Source organism: Telopea speciosissima, chromosome 4 (genome assembly GCF_018873765.1).
Source record: "Telopea speciosissima isolate NSW1024214 ecotype Mountain lineage chromosome 4, Tspe_v1, whole genome shotgun sequence".
NCBI lineage: Eukaryota > Viridiplantae > Streptophyta > Magnoliopsida > Proteales > Proteaceae > Telopea > Telopea speciosissima.
The window spans coordinates 27,339,336-27,363,597 of NC_057919.1; the positions used below are offsets into that span (position 1 = coordinate 27,339,336).

At 39.1% G+C, this 24,262-nt stretch overlaps 1 protein-coding gene across 4 annotated transcripts in view; it reads right to left on the reverse strand.

The window, feature by feature from the left end:
- Positions 1-5,502: 5,502 nt before the first annotated feature.
- LOC122657511 (STE20-like serine/threonine-protein kinase) overlaps positions 5,503-24,262 on the reverse strand; it is a 62,169-nt gene continuing 43,409 nt past the window's right edge. For 2 of the 4 annotated variants that reach the window (XM_043852228.1, XM_043852231.1), the window contains exons 13-21: positions 19,683-19,795; positions 19,431-19,525; positions 19,305-19,346; positions 7,492-7,614; positions 7,358-7,406; positions 7,222-7,274; positions 6,038-6,099; positions 5,914-5,965; positions 5,503-5,775 (exon numbers count right to left, since the gene is read on the reverse strand). In XM_043852228.1, coding sequence (XP_043708163.1) covers positions 5,716-5,775; positions 5,914-5,965; positions 6,038-6,099; positions 7,222-7,274; positions 7,358-7,406; positions 7,492-7,614; positions 19,305-19,346; positions 19,431-19,525; positions 19,683-19,795 — 649 coding nt within the window. In that variant the 3' untranslated portion in view covers positions 5,503-5,715. Of the gene's footprint in view, positions 5,836-5,913; positions 5,966-6,037; positions 6,100-7,221; positions 7,275-7,357; positions 7,407-7,491; positions 7,615-19,304; positions 19,347-19,430; positions 19,526-19,682; positions 19,796-24,262 lie in introns of all 4 variants that reach the window. The other 2 variants (XM_043852229.1, XM_043852230.1) reach the window with 2 other exon arrangements.

The following is a 24,262-nucleotide window of genomic DNA, read 5'->3' on the forward strand; positions in this document are numbered from 1 at the left end:
TTGGTTATCAAGGTTTGCCTTCGGGTGGCGAGTGGCTTCTACAGGCGTGAGCCCCATTATAGCAATTGAGGTTACATTTCGGTGATAAGATAAGTGATCCGCGATGTTATTCGAGTTGTTACAGTAGCAAGAACCTAGTGACTTAGACATGATTGCTAGGTGGTTAACTGGTTAATAATTTCATGCATTATGGACTATATGTTATTGATTGTATGTTTCTCCATCCCCTTGCTGGGCTCAGTGGTTCAGTGGAGCTTACCCCCTTTGTGTACACCTTTTTAGATATGGCTGCAGATGATGAATTTGTGGCGAACCTGAAGGTTCACTCATTTGATTATAACCCAGAGCCAGTGATAAAGGAACACGGCGACGGGTGTCCATGTGATAATTGTGCCTATGGGGCATATTGATTCAGAGACTCTACTTCTGATTCTTTTTCAGTCTATAACATTCATTGTATAAGCTTTGTTTTGATAGTTATGTAATGGTCATTTGATTAAACACTGGATTACTGCATCACTTATCACTAGACAGATGAACATTATGTAACTATTACTTATACGCTTCTGCAACTTTGTTATTTCTTTGGGAAATATAATATTCCTTTGTTTTCGCATTCTAGTATTATTGTGATGATGATATTAGCTTTTGATTGTGATTCGAAACATTGCATTCGAGATCCTGGCGGTGTGGGATGACACGTGTCATCCTAGTCATACCTTATTTATTATATTTTATCCCTTATTGGAATGGGAGCGTGACAGCGTGGTATCAGATAGTGATGCTCTGGACTTGAATCATGGTCTGGCGGAACATTGATTTACTCTACACCATTAGGTTCTAAAATTAAAAGCTTTAAAGACAATAAGTTGATGTGTGTGCAAAGATAGGGAGAGGACTAGCTAGGAGAGGAAGCTGACAACAATAAATAAGAAGGCAACATTATACAGTGGCGAGAAAGTAAATTCTATTAATAATCTCAGCTGTAATTACATTAGCCTCCCCTAGAGGTGATTTCAAAATATTTCAAGTTCTCAAAATTGCTGAAATTATGAAGTTCTTACATGAACTAAACAAAACAAAAGGTTCTTAAACAAAAAGATACACAAAGGGTGCTATGGAGTTTAGCCCTCCATCGCGTCATCACCACCTTCATCCCCTTCATCATCACTCACTCTCATAGTCCTTGGACCCTTCATCGTATATGAAGGCATTCAAGTCATGTACCTCCTTCTCGATCCGCTCCAAAAGCTCATCGATCGCATCAAATTGACCTTCAAATCTAGCAAATCCCTGGGTCATATTGGTGCTCAACTTACCTATGGCCTGGAGAATCTAGTCCATGTTAGCTCCCCTGGAAGGAGTAGTAGATGAGGAGGCCCCATGCCCCGACTTGTAGGGTTCTGGTGCATAACCCTCCTCTGGGGGAATTGGTTCCCCGTTACTCTAGGTGTTGGTCTTGACATGCATCCTCGCAATTGCATTGCGATCAAAGGGCCCCTTAACCGGTACGTCCCTAGTTTCCCCACTAAGGTCAACGTTGAACCGTTGGAAGATGGTGGTGAGAAGCCTCCCATAGGGCAAGTTCAGCTTTCTTTATGGGTACTCCGCCGCGAAGGCCATGGTGCAGAGGATGATGTAGGGAAGGTTGAGGGGCATACCCTTGTACACATGGTACGTCACGTAGCTGACGTAGATGGAAGGTTCGGTGGAGGTATCCTCCCTTGGGGAGAATGTTGTGTTGTACAATCTTGTCAATGACCCTCTGGGACGTGCCAAACAATGTCTCTGACTCTTTCACTCCATGTTTCTGGTTGGTTAGAGTGAGGAATAACTCTTGGTAAGCTTCCAGTGTTATGAAGTCGCAAGGTTCCTTCCCTGGGGGACAGTATGTCCTCCGCCCTGCAGCTGACATGTTCAGTATGACTGCTAGTTGCTCGACATTGAAGGAGATCTCTACCCCCTTCACATATGATACAATCCTAAAGTTGGGTGCACCCTGGAATTCCATGTTCAAGTTGGCATAGAAGTAACGAACGAGATCCGGGTAACATGATTCGGGGGGAGTAAGAATGTTACCCCACCCCATAGCATCGAACCTCTGCTGAATCTTGTACGCTTTGAGGTCATTTGCTACTATGCTCCGTGGCCTCCGCCCCACTGTGATCTCCTTGTAACGGACGTAGTCTTGGTAACGGTTTCACTCCTCTACGGATAAACAATTTTGGGTCATTGGGAATGCGTGGGACCCTTCTAGCACCAGCAGTGGTCTTACGTACCCTTAGGGCCATTGCTTAAGTCCAACCTACAACCAATAACAAGGAAAACAAGCAAATACAGTGAGGATCAACATGATGGATAGGCTTGAGTGTCATAAACCTTTAAAAGAAACAATTTCGGAAATAAGAATTACAAACTCAAGTGCCTAAATCCTATGTCTTTTCAAAAAAATACAGCAAGGTTGGGAGTTTAATCCTTGAACTATATTGGTTTAAAAACCTAGGAAAATTTGTTATAAATGAATACAATCGTGCTATGAGTGAATATCATCACTTAAGTGAGGATCTAAACCTACTCTATGCATAGAACATGGGTTACTGTCATAAGAAGAAAGGAGGGCATAAATAGAGAGAACAAATAGGCTTTGCTTGTTGGGATGCTAAAACCTTAGTAAGACATATAGATAAGACTAACAACCCCATGTGCAATATCCATAAGTCCTTGTAAAATACAGTAAGGAGCTTAATATATTTATTTCAGTGGGTACTTCCTCTCTCTCCCTCTCAATAATACATGGCCACACTTCTCTCTCCTCATTAAGTATACCATTTTTCTACCTGCTATTGATTTGGCATGTGAAATGCTATGATTGAGTTAGTATGCGCTGTGTGGGCGAGTGAGAGATGTTAACCGAACCTGGGCAGACCGGGTTTGGGTTTGGGGCCCACCCATAGAGTAGCCGGTTGGACCAGGGTGGGTCGACCACTTAAGGAGATGGTCAGGCCCCTTTGGGTCTGCCTCAATGACTGTGCTGCGCAAACACAGGGCCGCGTGTAATGACCGCCTCACCCCCACCCGGGCAAGGCGCTCGGGTAGGGTTAAGGCGATCATTGCACGTGGCCTTGTGTCTGCACAGTACGACCGTTGGGGCAGCCTGCGCCGTAGAGGATCCCTAAATCATATGAAAGATAGATTATTCATAATGTTACTTTTAAGAGATTTTTTTTTTATTTATAATTCTGATAATATTTGTCAAGGTGATTAGTTCACGGGGAATTAGATGACTAGGCAACACCAAAAAGGCCACCTAAGTGACACAAGGCACCATCTAGCAAAGGGTGCCTAGTCGACTAGGCAATGCCTTGACAACTATGGTTCTGATACATGCTAACAACCGATTGACTGAAAATTAATTTGGGGGCAGGGTTCTTGACTTTACTGGACACTTTGTTCACATCCCAATAAGCCTAGAAATGCTCGTCCCAAAAATAAAATAAATTAAAAAATAAAAATTAAGTCTAGAAATGCCAATTTGAATTAAGTAGGTTTAAACTCAAGTTGTGATTCAAGGTTGCAACTTTACATTTGTGTTCTTTCGAAATTGCCCGTGTGGCTGGTACTACACTACCTTGATGCCTTGAAGAGAGTCACATTTCAGGTAGAGTCCATATTCTGTTGGAGAGGAATGATAGGACAATGGATTCTATGCAGAGAAGTGGTACCCTACCTATTCTGAGTGACCTCCCAACTTAGGATTTCCCTATCCCATAGAGCTGTTGGGACTTGGGAGTAAGCCCATCTTTTGCCTTCTTTCGGGAACACGTTTTTAAAACTCAAAATCTGGAACATAATTGGTCCCAACGATCCTAGAATCGGTTATTCCGATCTGGATTGACACGAATTGGGATCAGTTTCGACCGATTTCAATACAAGTTGGTCAATTCACCGATCCGATTCCCAATTCTTGAAACCTTGATGGGGAAGGGATGGGGCTTAAACAATTTGACCTTATTTTATTGAGGGCTTCTATGGCTCAACATCATGTTTGGTCCCACTATTAAGCGAAAGTGTATTTCCAATTCATAAATTAATTTGACTTTATTCAAAATTTGAAAGTGACAACCAAGGCCCAAGAGCCAACCATCAAATGTGATACTAATTATGGTCTATAGAGATCATAAAACATTTCTCATCTGCACACCTAGTTATGCCATGTCAAAGGGTGATACAATAGAAATTATCTACATCAGCCACTTGTCAAAATTCAGTCTTAAATTCAATCATTTATCCTCTCATGTATGTCCATGCATCTTTTTGACTCCATTTGGTTGCAAGGAGACTGAAAGGGAAGGGAAAATTTTCAAACCTAAAATAAAAACTTTTGTCATCATTACCCCATGTGATTGTATAAGCTACTTATATTTCTTACCATATTTAGTAATGATACATTTTAAATGTAATATTTATTTTATATTTTAAACCAAAGGTAAATAGATGCAAAATAAAGTGGAATTTAATAACCAAATATGGAATGATTTGAAGTTAGTGATATTGTCACATGGGATAATGATTATAAAAATTTCTTTTTCAAGTATGAAAATTTCACTTCCCTTCCCTTTAATTCCCTTTGCAACCAAACGGAGCCCTTGGTAATCGAAAATATTTTAGTACTTTATTTTGCCATGTGAAAAACATTTGACGTGGCTACCATATGCCACATGGTAAGAAACAAGTGAAGACCGGGTAGGGTTAAATGAAACTAGGAAACCTTAATTAGGTCGATGAGAGACTCCACGTAATAAACAAATGGGTAAAGGAAGTACACGTTGTCACTGAATATTTCTCTCAATGAGTACTTCCTCTCTCGCACCCCCCCCCCCCTCTCATTAAATACGTGGGCACACTTCTTTCTCCTCATTAAGTATACCATTTTGCTACCCGCTATTGATTTAGCATGTAAAATGCTAATATAAATGGGCAGTGTGTTGATCCCTCTCCCTAAACAAATATACTCATTAGATTTATAGGATCTATTTTAGGTGTAGTACAATCTCTCCATTTTAAACGAGGATGATTCAATTTCAAACTGTATTCAAATATTGGAGAAGCAGGTGGCAAAACTTGTAAGATTGAAACCAGACCCAAACTGGATAACCAACCAACAAAGCAGCAAGTTTATTCATGAACAATTAAGACCTATTCCAGCTATGGGGCTGGAAGATTAAGGCTGGCTAGGATTGACCAAATTTGATACACATTACAATGGTCAAAATATACAAAAAGTGAGAAACGTTATCAAACAAGGCAATGCATTAATAATGAATCACTCAGCAACCAACACAAGGGCTTAATTGGTTACTATCAAAAAGCATTGTAAGCAAGGAACTATACAAGCAAACATTTATCGGCAATACAGTTCAGTGGATAAATCCACAGGAGCTCCATGCTAAAAACCTAACTTAAAAACGAGGTTGGAAAAAAAAATCACTTGTAAATAACACAGCAAAAAATGTTACTTAAAAATTTGAAATGAATGTATATTATACATTACGGTAACAGCTAGCTTTGACAATTAGAACGTATACATGTGATCCAAACACTATAGAATCTGCACAAATTGGTTGAGGACTTGGCATTATTGTCATCCATAGCAGGCCCCACCTACTAGCATAAAGAAGAGCAAAATGATCCTATAGTAGTTTTAAGCTACAACCCTCAGTTGTCAACTTCTTTGCTTTCATCTTCATCTTGGAGAAAATTTTCATGACCTTTCCCCCTTATAAGGAGAAATTGTTTTAATGAAAAATCGAACATCAATAAAGATTTGGATCACACCTGAAGCACATTTATATGTTACAATCTAGAATATAACCTAAAATTCTCACATGCATGAATGGGAGTAACAAAACCAACCTGAGCATTTCTTGTTTTAAGCTTCTGAAGTTCATCTTGAGCACACATGAGCCTGCAAGGCAAGAAACAAATGTCTGAGTCTTATTCACATTACTTGGTAACAAAATGTTGTCACTATGACTACCTCCGCTGCAATTCTGTTACTTCTTGTAGTAACTCCTTCTCCCTATCATGTGCTGCCTCTAGCTGTAACCAAAAGCAAAGGTGTAACGGTCAGCTTCACCCTCCGGAAGGGAACAAAAATGAAAAATGACATTATGATATCGTGGCTCTAGGTATCATCAAATCCTTAGGCTAGATAATTATAGAGACATCAAGCATAGTATAATGTGCATATTGAATTAATTAGTAAGCATTTCTTAAAGAACATCAAGGGAACCATTTCTAATGTTTCATTATCCTCCATAAACATTATCACCATGAATTCAAAAAAGTTAAAACTTGTCCCCATGAATTCAAATATGTAAAAAATTTATCCATGGTGCAATTGAGTTTACACCAATGAGAGTGAAAGAGATTCTTCATGAATTACAACAATGAGAGTGAACAGGAAATTCCACCTTTCATGAAAATTTTCTGAAGTTCGTAAGTCTGGCATGTTGGACGGTATTAATAATACCAAGTATTTGAAAAGGCAACTAAAATGAGCAAGAGTCATCCATTAGCATTATCCAGCAGTTGGGTTATAAAAGTCAACACCACTTATTATCTCCTTTTACTACATGGTAAATATAAGCTTGGGAAAACATTGTCCTTTTTATCGGTGAATATGTGGCAAGCACCATTACAAATGGGTTCATGATTAATGTCATGGCTGTCTTTTGTGTTACAATTACTTTTATGATTGTTTCTATCCTACAATCACCCATAAAACAGTAGGTTTACAATTTCCTAAAGTCATGGCACCACCAACATTAGTCTAAACCTAGCTATATGTATTAGTAATTGCAATAATTACAACGACAAACTTTTACTAACATCCGCAAGCACCAGTTATTGCAATGATGGAAAAGGTCACAATGCGATCTTATGGGTCATCATAATGAAAAAATATTGAGGGTCGAGATGGAAGAGATGTCCTAGGTTGGACACTTGGTACATGATTTACATACCCTAATGCACTATTTTTGTAATACTGCAATAGTGCCCCACTCCCAACCCCCTACTTTAAAGAAAACTGAACGTGTAGAAACTCGTAAGCATTTCCCCAATTGCAAAATAGATGAGCAAACAGAGGTCTCAAAAAATGGCCTCGACTACAGAAAGTTGGACTACAGAGACACCCTAGGAAACCCTACCATTACATACCAAGGACTTCTCTGTGAGGGTAGTTGTTGGCACATAACCTCCATCACAATTACCTGAAGAAATGAAAATGAATCAAGTTAGATAACATATAAAATATTAAAAAGAATAAAATTTGAGAGATATCGATTGCTAGAACCTGTGTAATCACCAGAAGAGGTTTGCTTCATTAAACTTAAAATACTCTCCTGTCAAGGGTAAAGTAACAAGTAAAAAACATCCTAAACAAATTTAGATTGCAAGAATATCTAATAAAATAAAGCAATCTCATACCCTCTGTTGAATATTTGTCTGCAAAAGACAATGCAACTGAAGGTAAAATGAATTTCCAGGAGGATTTGATGATCTAGCAGCAAATGATGGTAATTGACCAAGTACAGGAAGTTGGGTAATCACCTACATAACCAATGAGTTTTAATAAGAAATCCCAAAAAATTTTGGATATTAAACATTCCTAATGTCGTATACTGACAATTTAATTAAAGTAATTATCAATTTAAGTAAAATAAAGTTGGTCCGGAATCTACCAACAACTTAATTCCCTTTTCTAGAACTACGAAGTTTCTACATGTACTGGAAAAAAAAAAAAAACACAAATAGCTCCTTCACTAAAACTGCAGGAAGTCATGTTTGTCTTGACCTACTCCACAACATCAAGTTCCAATGGCTCAATAAGAGGTCCCATACGGAGTAGGGATTTCCTGTGTAAACATCAAACTATCTTCTGGTGCAAGATCATTTCTAGTGTGGAGAGACTATAGGCTCTCATAGGGTGGAGGCTCAAACTCATCTTCTGGAGTCGTAAAATTAAGTAAACAAAGAAACTACAACTTATACATGTTTTTCTCCATTTATATAGAACTAAGAATCACACAGCGTGCATATGTACACACAAACACACACACAGGAGAGAGAGAGAGAGAGAGAGAGAGAGAGAGAGAGAGAGAGAGAGAGAGAGAAGGTAATTAGTACCTTTCCAGAAATTACTTATCATCTATGAGGTATTGATAAAAGAAAAATGATTTAGACTAAACTAATGGAATGGAAACCATAGAAAGACTTATAAAATTTAATAGCTAATTCAAGGACGAATTAGACTTCCAAAATAAGGGGGGGAGGAGCACGTGATATTTTAGTAGGCACCACTAGTGGAATAATGGATCCCACCGGTGACGCCACTCTAAGGCCTATATCCCTCCAGAGGGGAACAGAAAAAGTACCAAACCAAAACAGCCCCTTGATTGGGTGAACTTTAGATTACATAGCCACTAAGTCACAGAGGTTGCTAAGTATGGAACTTTGTACCCTAGGGTTACAAAGGTGGTTTGTGTACCATGATAGGGGAAAATGTCCATATCGTGGCTTGGTCATGTGGGTTAGATATGGGATGGATATCTTCCCAATCTTATCTTATTTACTTTCCTAATTAGGATAGGTTGTTGTTTCCTAGTTAGAGTAGTCTACAAGTTATTTGTTTCCTTTTTACCTTGTAATTGTTTAGAAATTATATATTGATTACAGGGATACTGCTAAAGCACGATACTGAGAGCTCTAGCAGTCTCGGTTTCTCTCTGTTTCTTCTCCTTCCTTCTCTTCTTCCTTTGTGTGTTTACTGGTTATTGATCCTTGATATTGTCACATGGTATCAGAGCATTAATAACTAGTACTCTTATTCACCCAATCTCTGTTTTGATAGTCCATTAAAGGACTAGTTTAGTTCTCTGGTTGCAGCACCCTATGCTGCCTATCTACAAGTTTTTTCCCTACTTAATGATGATATGAAGGATAACTAGGGCACTCTTCTACAATTATTTTGGTCTCCATGAAGTTTTTTGGATCTGGGCATCAGTTTTCTGCTATCTAATGGTAGCGATTACAGATTTTGGATATTTTTCTGCAAGTGATTGAAGTTGATATTACCTCCTATTCTGTTGGCTGATGGTTACAAGTTTTTGAGGTCTGCTTGCACCTACCCAGAGGAAGACTCAATCCAAGTTTGAGGAACTTCCTGATTTTCTGCACTTGGTTTTCTCACCTACTCTTGCGGATGCTTTGTTTTTTTTTGTTCCAAAGACCTATTGTTACCTGCATATCTTCCGGTATAACCATCTGCTCAAGACTTAATTTTGGATATCATTTCCTTATCCTAGTTCCTTCTTTGACTTCAGTCTCAGGTCTTTCTGATCTGCTGGTGTTCAGTTCTTTAAAATCACCCAAATCAGGGCTTAGGTGCTCTGTTTTTGGTTGTTAGTTGCTGCCAGCTACTGCTTCTCTTCAGAACAGTTTTAATTGCTTCTTATTACATTGTTGATCTGTTAATATGTTAATTTGAGTGTTACCATATTGCTTTCGCTCCTTAATTGCTGATTCCAGATGTCCGATCCTAAGCCCCCATCCGATAATGTCCAGATTCAGATTACAACCATTATACTCAATGGAGTTTCTAACTATTTATTACGGGCCCAAGCTGTGCAAGCATCCATGCAAAAAGGAAGATGAAATATATTACATATGACCCTTCATCTGTTGATTCCATGGACCCCACTACAATTACTGTCTATGAAGAGTGAATGCGTCAGAATTCCACCATTAAAATCTGGTTGTGGAATAGTGTTGAACCTCCTGAGAAGTATCGGAGGTTAGTTGGAAAATTGAATTATCTAATAGTGAAATTGCCTTTCCTGTTAGTGTGGTGAGTTAGTTGACTCAGTTCTTATCTGCTCCTCGAACATCTCACTAGGAGGCAGTTGTGCGTATCTTGCGGTACCTCAAAAGGCTCCTGGACGTGGTCTTCTCTATAGTGATCATGGCCATGGGTGGATAGAGGGTTTTCCAGATGCTGATTAGGCAGGATCTCCGATTGACAGGAGGTCAACTACAGGTTATTATACACTTGTTGGAGGGAATCTGGTGTACTGGAAGAGTAGGAAACAAACGGTAGTTACTCGTTCCAGTGCAAAATCAGAATATAGGGCTATGGGACATGCTACTTGTGATTTAATGTGGGTGAAACAATTCTTGGCTGAGCTTGGGTTTGTTGATGATTCTCCTATGCAGCTGTTGTGTGATTACCAAGCTGCTGTCCATATTGCTTCAAATCCTGTGTTTCCTGAAAGGACGAAACACATTGACGTTGATTGCCATTTTGTTTGAGAAAAGCTACAACAAGGGCTGATTTCTCCTTGTCAGGTTCGTATTAGAGAGCAACTTGCAGATGTCTTTATGAAGTCTTTGGGGAGTGCAAGAGTGGATTATATTTGTAACAAGCTGGGCATGATTAACATCTATGCTCCAGCTTGAGGGGGAGTATTATCGAGATTATTATGAATCTCGGTATTAGCGCCGAGATGGGTGAGAGGGGTAGATTAGGTATATTTTTATGTTCTTTTCCTGTTATGCCCTTAGTGGTATATTTAATGAAGTTTAGTGTGAACCAAAGTTGCACATCTTCTTCCTCTCGCTCTCTCTCGGCTTCCTCTGTTTTCCTTTTTTTTTCCTCTTTACTGATTAACATGAATAATATCTTAAGTAATGGATATTTGGCATAAATAAGTGCTAGAACCTGGTTCAATACCAATTAAACCAGTGCAAGGCGCCCTACACTATGGTGGCAATCGCCTAGGCCCCTACAGATCCGCCTAGATGCCAAGGCGACCTTGGCGTCGCCTTGACAACTATGCCGTTGATGTATTTATTCTCTGCAATTTTTGTTTCTATTGTATTTCCTTTTCTTAGTGATTAAGTATTGAGATTCATCAAACCCAGATAACTAGGCCTACCTTAGCCTACAGGTGAAATTCCACTAACCCCAACCTGAACTGAATTAGGAAACAAATGGACCATGTTCACTATACACATCGTTGTCACAGCGACTTGGCGACCCAAGGCATTGGAGGGGCACCTAGGTGACAAGGTGTCTGCCTAGGCGTGTAGTATATGACTATATGTAATATAAAAATGATAATTTTATATAATTATGGTTATATGCAACATAGAATCCATATCAATGTAATATGATATTATTATGCTAGTAATGACCTAATATGAGAAAACCAACATATATAAATAAAGCATTGGATATAATATAAGCATGTTCATCAAAAAACAAAACAATAAACATAAATTAACGTAGACTCGTGAAGTGTCAACAAGACGTGTTGTTGTCTAGGACCCAAAAAAGAGACTGGATGCCTAGGCGACGCCTTGACTGTTAGAGTTATGTAATAAGGGTAGTTTGGGTACTAGTTTAGTATCTTATTTTCTTGTGTTGTATTTCTCTTGTTTTACCTTTTACCTCCTTAGGGAGGTGGTTGTAAATTGTAATTACTATTTCATATTAGTGAATCAAATAGGGGAGAGGAAATAACTCCCTCAATTATTCGGTTGCCATCTCTTTCTCTCTTCTTCTCTTTTTACTTCCTATCTTCTCCTCTTATCTATTGGATTAATCTTACACCATTTCCAACTTGGTATCAGAGCTTGTAGAACTACTCTTCTCCATTTCTGTTTGATATTGGGAAACACAAAGAAGGGGTTGTTGTTGATACTGATACTCATTCAGGTGTTCATGCGAGCAATGAAAAAGGTGTTGATGCTAGCAATGAAAAAGAGTTAGTTGTTTACAAAAAAGGTGAATGCTTGAAAGGAAAGGGAAAGAAGACCTGCCATTAGTCCTCTTTGGACCCATATCCTGAGATTCATCCTCCCCAGTCAGGTAACATTCCTTCTCTTCTTTCTGATTTAGACCTTCCTATTGCTGCTAGAAAAGAAAAGAGAGCTTGCACTAGTTTCCTATGATGCTCTCTCTCCTACAGGTGAGAGATATAAGGCCCAGTTGGTCGCTAAAGGCTACAATCAGGTGCATGGGATTGATTATCAGGAGACATTTGCTCCTGTGGCGAAGCACAACTCAAGAAGAGTTCTTTTATCTTTGGCGGTTAATAAAGATTGGCCATTGTATTAGTTGGATTTGAAGAACGCTTTCCTCTATGGTGATCTAAAAGAGGAAGTGTACATGTAGACTCCACCCGGCTTCACGTGTCCCTCAGCTGAAGAGTAAGTGTGCCTGCTCAAGAAGGCACTATATGGTCTCAAGCAGTCCCTGAAGGCTTAGTTTGAGAGGTTTAGACAGGCAATTTTGAAGAATGGGTATTCCCAGAGCCAAGCTGACTACACTTTATTTACCCGGTGAGGTAATGGTACCATCACAACCCTTATTGTCTATGTTGATGATATTGTAGTGACTGGAGATGACAGGCTGAGATAGTTAGGCTGAAGACTTACTTGGCTCAACAGTTTGAGATTAAAGATTTGGGTCCCTTAAAGTACTTCTTGGGGATTGAAGTGTCAAGGTCTAAGAAGGGAATAGATATATGTCAAAGGAAGTTTGTACTAGATTTGTTGACAGAGACAGGGATGTTGGGTTGCAAGCCATGCAAACTCTCCTATTGATCAGAATCATAAGCTAGGAGAAGACTATGACCTTCCCTTGTTGATGCAGGGAAATACCAGAGGCTTGTAGGGAAGTTGATTTATCTCTCTTTGACTCGCCCAGATATCACCTATGCAGTTGGGGTGATGAGTCAGTTTATGTAGGCCTCCAAGAGTGGGCACTTGGATGCTGTTTACCGCATCCTCAGATACTTGAAGTCCTCTCCAAGAAAAGGTCTCCTATATGGCAAGTATAACTGTTGAAATCCTTAAATAATGACTTATGAACAATGTGCCCACAACCTCTTTATTTATAATCAGAGATCATTACACTAAAGGAAATAAAATCCTAGTCAAATCACATGTGCAATATGTGCATAATGAACTTGGACACTTTAATGTATCCGAGTCCGGGTCACGGATCAAGGGTAATCCGTGAACATTCACAACAACCATTTGAGAATTGAAGGCTACACTGATTCTGATTGGTCTGGTTCAGTTTCTGACAGACGATCTACATCTTGCTATTATACTTTTGTGGGTGGTAATATGGTCACATGGAGGAGTAAAAAGCAACCAGTTGTGGCTCGGTCAAGTGCAAAGGCAGAATTTAGAGCTATGACTTATGGAGTATGTGAAGTCCTATGGTTGAGACGATTGGTCCAAGAGTTGAGATTTTATACTGAGGCACCTATGAGACTCTATTGTGATAACAAGGCTGCCATTAGCATAGCACACAACCCTTTACAACATGACAAAACAAAGTACATTGAAGTGGACCGACATTTCATCAAGGAGAAGATTGACTCCGGCTACATTTGAACTCCTTTTGTTAAGACAGGCGATCAATTAGCGACATCTTTACCAAAGGGTTTAGTACCCTATTATGCAAGCTGGGAATGTATGACATTTATTCTCCAGCTTGAAGGGGAGTGTTAGAGTTATATAATAAGGGTAGTTTGGGTACTAGTCTAGTATCTTATTTTCTTGTGTTGTATTTATCTTGTTTTACCTTTGTTAGAAAAGGTATTTTGGACCCTCTTTATGTTTCTTTTATTTTTCTGTTATGTGGGATTTAGTCTCACATTGCTTATTTGTATTTCTATCCTCTATTCTCAAGGATATAAATAGAGAGCTTGGGGTGATCATTAATCATCCAAGCCTTATTTACTCCAGGATATAAATAAAGAGCTTGAAGATCCAGAACTGCAGCAGGTTCCTTTGTTGAATTTTTTTGTCTCAGATCTGCATTGAAGACCTCCTAGATCGATTTCTCAAAAAACAGGGTTTTTTTCAAAACCCTAACAAATATTGATCTAAGGGCTGCTGTCCTCTGTTGGGGCTGTGATATTTGGAGGGGTGCTCAGTCTCTTCTAGACCCACACTCGAGTCAAGTTTCAGCTCAATCCAGTGTTTTTTTGCAGGTTTCTCTCCCTACATCGATCTCAACAAAATCAGGGTTTTCTTCAAAACCTTGAAAAAATCGATCTCAGGTTTTTGAGCCTCTATTGGTGCTGATTTTTTGAAGGCTGGTTCTCCACTTATAAAGACATATCTACCTCCAATTTGAGCCTCAACAATTCAGTTTTTTGGCCTATTCTTCCCTAAATCGATTTCAGCCTAACAAGGTTTTTTTCAAAACCCTGAAAAAATCGATCTAGGGGCTGCACTTGTTTGCTGCTGATGATTTTGGCGACACATCTTGTGACATTGAAAGGGGATTCTCCTCCAATTTTCAGCCTTTAATTTGAAGGATTTCTTGTGTTTCTTGTCACCACAGCCCTCCTTTGTGATTTGTTTTTTTGGCTGCATTATGGGTGACTCTGAAGTCTCTACTGGCACCTCTGCTGCTGATAGGCTTGGTAGGAATGACAACCGTGATGTCCTCCCTAATCCTATCAAACTGGATGGGAGCAATTATTTGATCTGGTCCCGTTCGGCTTACTTTGCTATTGCTGGCCGTGGGCTTACTGGCCATATTGATGGTACTATCACCATGCCGACTGCTCCTGGCACTCTCTTGATCAGACGGATCTCCTACAATGGTATACTTATGTCCTATTTGATTGGCTCAATGCAATCTGACCTTCCCAATGGTTTTCTCCTTGATATAGCCCATCAGATTTGGTCTGCTTGCAAGGAGATATATGGCCAGCTTGGTAATGATGCACAGGTGTATGAACTTAGGAAGAAGTCCAATAATACGACTCAGGGGGAGTTATCTGTCTCCAAATACTATGCTACTTTGCACAGTCTCTGGCAGCAACTGAACCATTTTTCTGATTACCATCCCACTACAGCTGCTAATATCACTGCATATAAGAAGCATCTGGACAAAACCAGGGTGTATGATTTTTTGGCTGGTTTGAACATGGAGTATGACCAGATTCATGTTCAAGTATTGGGTCATTCCCGTTTTCCCACAATTGAACAATCATATGCTTTGGTATCCTCTGAAGAGAACTGTCGGGCTGCTATGCTTCATCCTCCTGTTACTGACAGATCAGCCCTCTAGTCTGCTACCTAGGCTACCCCTGCACCTGTCGGACATGTTTCTCTTGGTGATTCTACTACAGGGACTGTTACTTGTGAGCATTGTCACAAGCCTTACTACACCAAGGAGAAGTGTTGGAAGCTTCACGGGAAACCAACTGACTTTGAGGTTAAACAGGCTGCCAAGAAGAAGACAAAAAATAAGGCAAACCACTCTGAATCTGTTCCTACAGCCCCGGCTATTGACACTGGTCTATCCAAGGATGATCTACAGGCTTTCCTACGAGTGATAAGGTCTTCCGCTGCTGCTTCCTCTACTACATCAGCCCCTGCCACCTCTTTTGCTCCTTTAGGTTCATACTTTGCCCGATTAGGTATTCCATTTAGTGGTCATTATGCTTCTGTAGCTTCCCATCCTTGGATCATCGATTCTGGGGCTACGGATCACATGACCAGTTCCTCTAGCCTGTTCCATCGGTATTCTCCCACTTCTGGGAAAGACAAGGTTAAAGTGGTTGATGGTTCTCTTTCCTCCATATCTGGAAAAGGAATCATCAACTGCACTTCCTCCCTTACTTTATCTTTGGTTTTGCATATCCCTAATTTTACTACTAACCTTCTTTCTATTAGTAGTCTTACTCGTGATTTTAACTGTAAAGTGACTTTTTTTCCTTCCCATTGTGTGTTTCAGGATCGGGCCTCTGGGAAGACGATTGGATTTGGTAAAGTGCGTGGTGGCTTGTACTTGCTTGATGATGGTCGTCTTACTCCACCCTCGGTACCATCTCCACATCAGAACTCCTTAGTCTCTTCTGAAATTTACCAGTGTCACTCTAGATTAGCATCTTTATTTCCTACTTTAGTCAAACCATGTGATAAGACCGATTTTTTTTGTGAAGCTTGTGTTCTGGCTAAACAGATACGTTCTACTTATTCGATTTCCAATAAAAGGAGTTCTTCACTCTTTCACTTGGTGCATTATGATGTTTGGGGCCCTAGTCGTAAAACTTCCCTTTCTGGTCATCGTTGGTTTGTTTCTTTTATTGATTGTCATTCTAGGCATACATGGGTTTATCTTATGCACACAAAAAGTCAAGTTTTTTCCTGTTTTCAGCATTTCCATAAAATGATTCAAACTCAGTTCCAGGCTAATCTCAAGGTTTTGAGAAGTGATAATGGCACCGAGTATAAGGAAAACCAATTTCAGAAGTATTTGGCTGATAATGGGATTATTCACCAGACTAGTTGTGTCGATATCCGAGCCCAAAATGGTGTGGTTGAAAGGAAGAACCGACATTTATTAGAGGTGACCAGAGCGTTGATGTTTCCGCACCATGTTCCCTCCCAATATTGGGGGGATATTATCCTCACTGCAACCTATCTCATTAATCGGTTGCCTTCTCGTGTTCTTGACTCCCGCAGTCCGGCTGAACTTTTACATGGGAATTCCACCTTTGTGGTTCCTCCAAAGGTGTTTGGTTGTGTGTTCTATGTTAGAGACACGAAATCTCATGGTAAACTTGACCCTCATGGGTTGCGGTGTGTTTTCTTGGGTTACTCTCCAACCCAGAAAGGTTATAGGTGTTACCATCCCCCTTCCCGTCGTACTCTGGTCAGTATGGATGTCGTTTTTCATGAAAGTCTTTCCTACTATCCATCCTCACATCTTCAGGGGGAGAATTCTGGATCTAGTGAAGATGTGTTTGTGTTTCCTCCCCTTGAGGCTCCTCCTCTCCCGTCTACTTTGGAGCCTATTTTGGCTGCTGCCCAGCCTCCTTTGGAACTTATTTTGGCTGCTGTCCAGCCTACTTTGGAGCCCACTTTGGCTGCTGCCCAGCCTCCTTTGGCTGCTGCCCCTTCTTCCACAGGGATCCCTTTACAAGGGGAGCATGTAGAAAATAATGATGGTCATGTTCCTAGTCAGGGGGAGTTGACTCCAATCCAGAAGACCATTAGTGAATTTCAGAAGAGAATTGACGACTCGAATGTTATCACCTACCAAAAGAGATGCTCCAAAAGAGGGCAGCATCAATCCACTGTGGCACAAATACCTATCCAATTGCCAGCTCAGGATCCAAATCCTCATCCTCCTCCTCCTAGCGAGACTTCTCATGCCGAACTACCTATTGCTCATCGCAAAGGTACTAGGACTTGCACCTTGCATCCCATTTCTCGCTTTGTTTTTTATAGTTCTCCTTCTTCATCTTTTCATGCATTTGTGTCTTCTCTTTCTTCTGTTTCTGTTACTAAAAATTGGCAGGAAGCTTATGCATATGGAAAGTGGAAGGCAACTATATTGGAAGAAATGAGAGCCTTGAAAACAAATAATACTTGCGATCTTGTAGATCTTCCTCTAGGGAAAAAACCAGCAGGATGTAAATGGGTGTTTGTGGTCAAACAGAAGGTTGATTGCACTGTGGATCGATATAAGGCCCGTCTGGTTGCAAGAGGCTTCACTCAGACATATGGGATTGACTACCAGAAGACCTTTGCTCCTGTTGCAAAGTTGAATACAGTTCGGGTTTTGCTATCTTGTGCAATCAATCTTGGATGGGATCTACAACAGCTGGATGTGAAGAATGCCTTCCTAAATGGAGAACTTGGTGAGGAGGTATACATGGATATTCCACTAGGGTTTTCTTGTGATAGTAATCAAGGTAAAGTGTGTAAATTGAAGCAAGCACTTTATGGGCTGAAGCAGTCACCTAGAGCTTAGTTTGGTTGGTTTCATAAGGCCATGATTTCTGTGGGGTATAAGCAGAGTAAAGCTGGTCACACTCTCTTTATAAAGAGGGCTGGAAAAAAACCTCACTATTCTTATAGTCTATGTGGATGACATTGTGGTTACTAGATGGTGATGAGATTAACCGGTTGATGAAGTTTCTTGTTCAGGAGTTTGAGATTAAAGATCTAGGGAAGCTACGGTACTTTCTAGGGATTGAGGTTGCCAGGTCTTCTAAAGGCATCTTTCTCTCCCAAAGGAAGTATGTCTTAGACTTGTTGTCTGAAACTGGTTTGTTAGGATGTTACCCTTCAGATACTCCTCTGGAGGCTACTGTTCGTCTCAAAGAAAAGGAGGGTGAACCTATTGATAAAGGCCGGTACCAAAGACTAGTGGGGAAGCTGATTTATCTCTCACACACACGTCCAGACATTGTTGTTGCTGTAAGTACTGTGAGTTAGTTTATGTATGACTACTATCTTTGGGTATTCTTCTTTTGTAGGGGGCAATTTTATCACTTGGCGTAGCAAGAAGCAGAATATGGTGGCTCGTTCTAGTGCTGAAGCAGAGTTTCGTGCTATGGCACAAGACATTTGTGAGTTACTTTGGCTGAAAGGCTTGCTACAAGACCTTAGTATTCCTGTTCATCTTCCTATGATATTGTACTGTGACAACAAAGCTGCAATCAGCATTGCTCACAATCCAGTACAGCATGATCGCACCAAGCATGTTGAAGTGGACAGGCATTTAACAAGGAGAAGTTGGAAGACGGATTGATTTGTGTTTCCTTTGTGAAATCTACTGATCAGGTTGCTGATATTTTCACTAAGGGATTGTCTGGGAAATTGGACCCTCTATATGTTTCTTTTATTTTTCTGTTATGTGGGCTTTAGTCCCACATTGCTTATTTGTATTTCTGTCCTCTATTCTCAAGGATATAAATAAAGAGCTTGGGGTGATCATTAATCATCCAAGCCTTACTCTAATTCTAAATTTGTTAACAACCTTTTACCTCCTTAGGGAGGTGGTTGTAATTACTATTTCATATTAATGAATCAAATATGGCAGAGGAAATAACTCTCTCAATTATTCGGTTGCCATCTCTTTCTCTCTTCTTCTCTTCTCTCCTTCTCTTCTTACTTCCTATCTTCTCCTCTTATCTCTTGGATTAATCTTACACCATTTCCAACTTTGACAACTATGGTAGTACATCTCCATACTCCCACCACCCCAACTAAAAACCTACTAGTACTTAATCCACTAGAATTCAGAGGGAAAAATACTACCTTGGAATCAGTTGCACATCATAAATCTTTGAAAAGAAAATGCAAAAGAAATGATCTTCAAACTAATAACTATTAACAGTCTGGGTATACAATACCAAACAACACAATACTAGTACTCTTGTCCTTAATGCACTAACAAAAAGAAAACAACTAACCTGCATGCTGTGACTCTTTTGCAGCATAGGGGATGGAGGCACCTGATGAAATGGTGATAGTCAAACATAGTCCAAATTGCACAAAAATATAGGTAGAAAAACCAAGTCAGAAAGCAGTCAATTCACCTTTTCTAAGTCAACATTTTCAGATGTCACCTTGAAACGTCCCCTTTGTTGTACAACTGGTGCCCTCGCTTTTTCATCAAGATCATCACCCACTGCTACAGTAAACAATTTCAGTTAAAGGGAGAAAATCAGGGGACTACCTGTCCTATGGACCAATAATTCATTTGTGCTAAGTCGCAAAGATACCAAAAGTTGGGAAATAATTTTATCATGACGATCAATTGTAAGGGAATAAATTATCTGTTTACATGCCTGATGCCTTGGATGCTTTAGAAAGAGATTCAGACGGTGCATCATCCACTACATGTGGAACCATTATTCCATCAGAACTGACCATATTCTGATGCTGACTTTGCTGCTTCTCACTGAGAAATGGAAAAAGAATTAGGGAAATTTATGATGAAAATGTGTAGTGTTAAATGCATGGAGTACAAAACAATAGTAGAATTAGCAACAAATCAACAATGGGAAGCATGAGACTGTAGATATGCATTACTGCAAAAGCAAAAGGAAAAAAAGAAAAAGAAAATCTCATTCAGCATACACATAGTGCTACCAAAATTTTCAGATGCATTATTTTAGCACTGCCAAATATTACATAGAGACCAAGTCATTCAGCATACACATAGTGCTACCAAGTTCTTCAGATGCATTATTTTAGCACTCCCAAATATTACTTAGAGACCAAGTCATTCAGCATACACATAGTGCCACCAAGTTCTTCAGATGCATTATTGTAGCACTGCCAAATATTACATACAGACCAAGGATACTAATGATGAAATCTAAACAGAAAACATAAGAAAAGATGGCCATCAACTGAAGAGAAACAGTTGTCAGTCTTTCAGGACTGTCAAAGTTTCTTAAAGAACCGAGCAACGAGTGATGGTTGTTACATCACTTGACATGGATACTTGAAATGAAATGGGCTATTATGCAATCACATTGTGGAACCTATGTGAAACAGATAGTGTTTTGCGAGAAGTCTAAATTTGAAGAACGATATGAGAACTCTAACAGAAGTTTTAATAACATATGAATGAGATTAACATTAAAAAGTGTTTTTTATTTAAATATTGTAGTAGGTCAGGCACTTGATTTCAGACGTGAAAAAATGGAAACACAAGTTACAATCTTAATTTTGAGATGGAACTTTGTGGAACGAAAAAATTAGGTAAAGTGCATTGTGTAGTTGGGAAAAGTGATATTATGATGGAATTTGAATTATAAAGATGAAACTCCACATATGAGATTATGGAATATGGTTGGTTCCAGGGCCTAAGGTTGAAAAGGATGATAGAAGACAATGGAATATGGAATTGATGATGGGTTGTAGGATGTGGTTTAACAATTTTAGTAAATCAAAATGCAAAAATTGCTCACGAGTCTCAGAAAAAATCTGAGATCATAAAAAAAAAAAAAAAAGGAAGAAAATCATGGTAATCACACCTGAGGTTGTAGCTATCACTATCAACGGCTTAGACTTGAAGAAGATCTACCTAGCTTTAGATCCAGTTAAATAATTGGATATCTGAAACCAGATTAAATATCCAAATCATCCTACAAGTGTGTATCCATTTTTAAGTCTGGTTATTAGTTCAATACTTGGATATTCATATTACGATCCAGGTATCCAATTAAGAAGGAAATTATGGGAATTTTTTTATTTTCGCAATATAATTACATTTACTAATCTTGTTTATAGTTAATAAATATGTGCATCAGTGTAGCCTTCCTTTTTGCATATACTAATTCACCAAAAAAAAATAAAATATGTGCATGTAAATTTATGTACCTTAAGAAATTTTGCATATACTAATTAACCTGATTTGTGTCTTAGAGTGGACCATCTGCCATCCAACTTTGCCTTGGGCCACACTTGGAATGGATCTTGGTTAAGTTCTGGCATGTTAAAAGCCCTGGTTTCAAGTCGGAATGATCACATCCAACAGAAGTAACTACACTTTACTCTCACAATTGCTAGATATTTCTCTGATTTCATACATTGGTTTATAGAAAGAATCTTCTTGGTTCACACAACTTATTCTTCCAAAATAAAAATCACCTGATATCTTTAGGGTTATATGAAACAAATTGCTAGATTTGATAACCCAACTGCAAGACCTATAACCAACTTCCAAAACCCAAAACAATCATATTTCATAAACATGGATCAAAACCATGTCTCGAATCAACCCTTAGCTATAATAAAATATTAACAGACTTCTAGCATGTCAATCAAATAACACTATCACTCAGAAGATATGTCTTTGCACATGTGTTATCCCCATCTGCTAAACAAGCTAGCAAGTGGGACTGATACCACTTGATGCCAAATTAGCCTTAAAACTAAGTTGGCACTTGCTCTGGTTGTAAACTTTTAAATCCATAATCCCCATTAATACATAAAATATCGAGTCCTGGAATGTACCCATTAATGAAGCATGCATGCATCAAACAATTTTAACAAGTTCAGAAAATATAGTCTTTTGAAAGCACAAAAACTCCAAGACCCATTGCCAAAAAGGATACATTGTTGGCACTCTCTTTTAATCTGTTCTTAACTTAGTTTCTTTAGTGTTTTAAGTTAGTTCTCTTTTGCTTAAGTGCTTAAGTTGGTCTAAATGGGCTTATTTAGGGGCAATAAGCTTTGGGTTGGGTTATATATGTGTTGGGCCTTTGATCCCATGGGTTTTCATAGTAATGGGCCTATAATATGGGTATAGGCTAGGCATATGGGATTTTGTCTTTTATTTCTTTGCTATTTCAGTTTCCTAATCAGTTAGTGCATTTATTTCTTTGTTATTTCAGTTTTCATTGTTTCAGTCTATTTTTGAGTTTTCTATATGAGATTGTAAGAGGCATTGTACACGAATTTGATAAATAAAGTTGCTGCTTCTTCTGCGCTACTTCTCCATTGAAGAAACTTTTTGTATTTGATCAAGGTGAAGGGATTGGTGTCTGATCCACCGACGCATTGTGGTGTGAAGCCCAGGTGAATTGTCTATTGTTCTCAATCAAGTTTGATTACTGATCTGTTGGTTTAGAAACCAAAATCTCAGATTACCACTATTAACAAGTAGGTTTTGTTCTTAGTTTTCTGCAACTAGAACCTAGCTTTCTAGAAGATCATATACAAGGGTTTTTTGACATCTTGTATTTTGAGATTAAGCAAACCAGCCATCCGATTGTTCTGAAATTTCTACCATATGATCACAAACCCTAAAATAGAAATCGATTCAATTCGACCTAGTTCTAAGGATGTCAACGGATAGTCAAAAATCTAAATTCGATTCACATTTGTATCCATATTCGAAAAATCATTATCCGGAAACTATCCATATTCGTTCGAAAAATAAACGGATACGAATTCAGATATCCCACTATTCGATCGGATTATATCCAATCCATTTATATATCCAACGAAAATTTATTTATTTACATATTATATTTATATAAATAACAGTTCCCAATGCTAAATGCCATGGATTGCGGAAAACTTGCTAGAGTAGGGTCCACCCACGTAAAGATTTTTGAATCTTGATTCTTATCATTTTATGCCTTTTCTCTCGTGTATAAAAAGCAATAGTTTTTTTTTTAACTTGGTTTTTCATTTTCTGTTGAGGAGTCATGAAGCTTCGACATCTAGGGTTTTTCCTTTTTCGAGAGGGAGGGAGAAAGCAGGATTTGAGATGGAGAAGGAAGCCCAGGGTTGCCGTCGATGCTAATAGACAACAGAACAACCGGTATTTGGAGGTGAGAGAAAGAGGACTGAGGAGAAATCAAATCTGATTTCAGTGAGTGCTATTGAGGAAGATCTTGCAGTTGCTGATCTTCACTGTTCTCGCCGTTGCCAAGGAAAGCAGATCTCGCTCGAGGTAGTGATATGGCGTCGATCTGTAGAAGATACGAGCATTCCCTTTTCTGTTTTCGCTAGTCGCTTATCTTGGTAATGAAGACCTGATTTCGCAATGATCGTTGGTCGTGTTGGTCACATATCTTTTCAAGTGTGATCTCTGGTCGATGTTCTGTGTGTTGATATTTGCTGAAAAAGGGATTTCTCCTCCCTCTGCAACTGCATGTTTTGAATCGGATCACCGAATATCTCGAATATCCGTTTATTAATCGAATTCGAATACAGAAATTATCTTTACACTTCCGGTAGATATCGAACCGAATTCGGGTATCAACTAGGATTTTAGGATTCGAATGCGGATATTGGTATATCTGTACCAAATTCGATCCATTTACATCTCTACCTAGTTTTGATGGTTGGATTTGAAGATTTTCTGTTTTTCTTATTCTGCCCCTACATGGATTAAGTTAGTTTTAGCCCCTCCCCTCACTCATGGGCTACCAAGTTGAGTTCATTCAAGATCACTGATCCCTAGAACGAAGGCCATCAATTAACCCAGTCAAGCAAACAACCAACGAAGGCCGTCAATTAAACCTGCAATTTAAACCTTCCATAAACCCTGACCGATTCTGTTTTCTTAACCTAAATAAGCTACTGAAATCAATCTACATCATATCTGAAACCAGTGATTTAATTTCATATTCTAAACCCTAACACCAGTGTCCAAAATTACCATAATACCCCTTTCCTATTGTCACTAGGAGAGTAGGAGTTGTTCATAACTTCAGGTTTACCGATCCAAATTGGCTGAAACTTTCAGCAAACCTTCCTTTCATTACATACTACACTCGACCTCACCCACAAGGCCACAACCCTATCCAACCACCTATTTCACTGTTACCTTAAATCACCCTAATCTAAACCTATCCTTTGAATTTTGATCTTGGTTTTGGCTACTGATTTGAATTCTCAAACC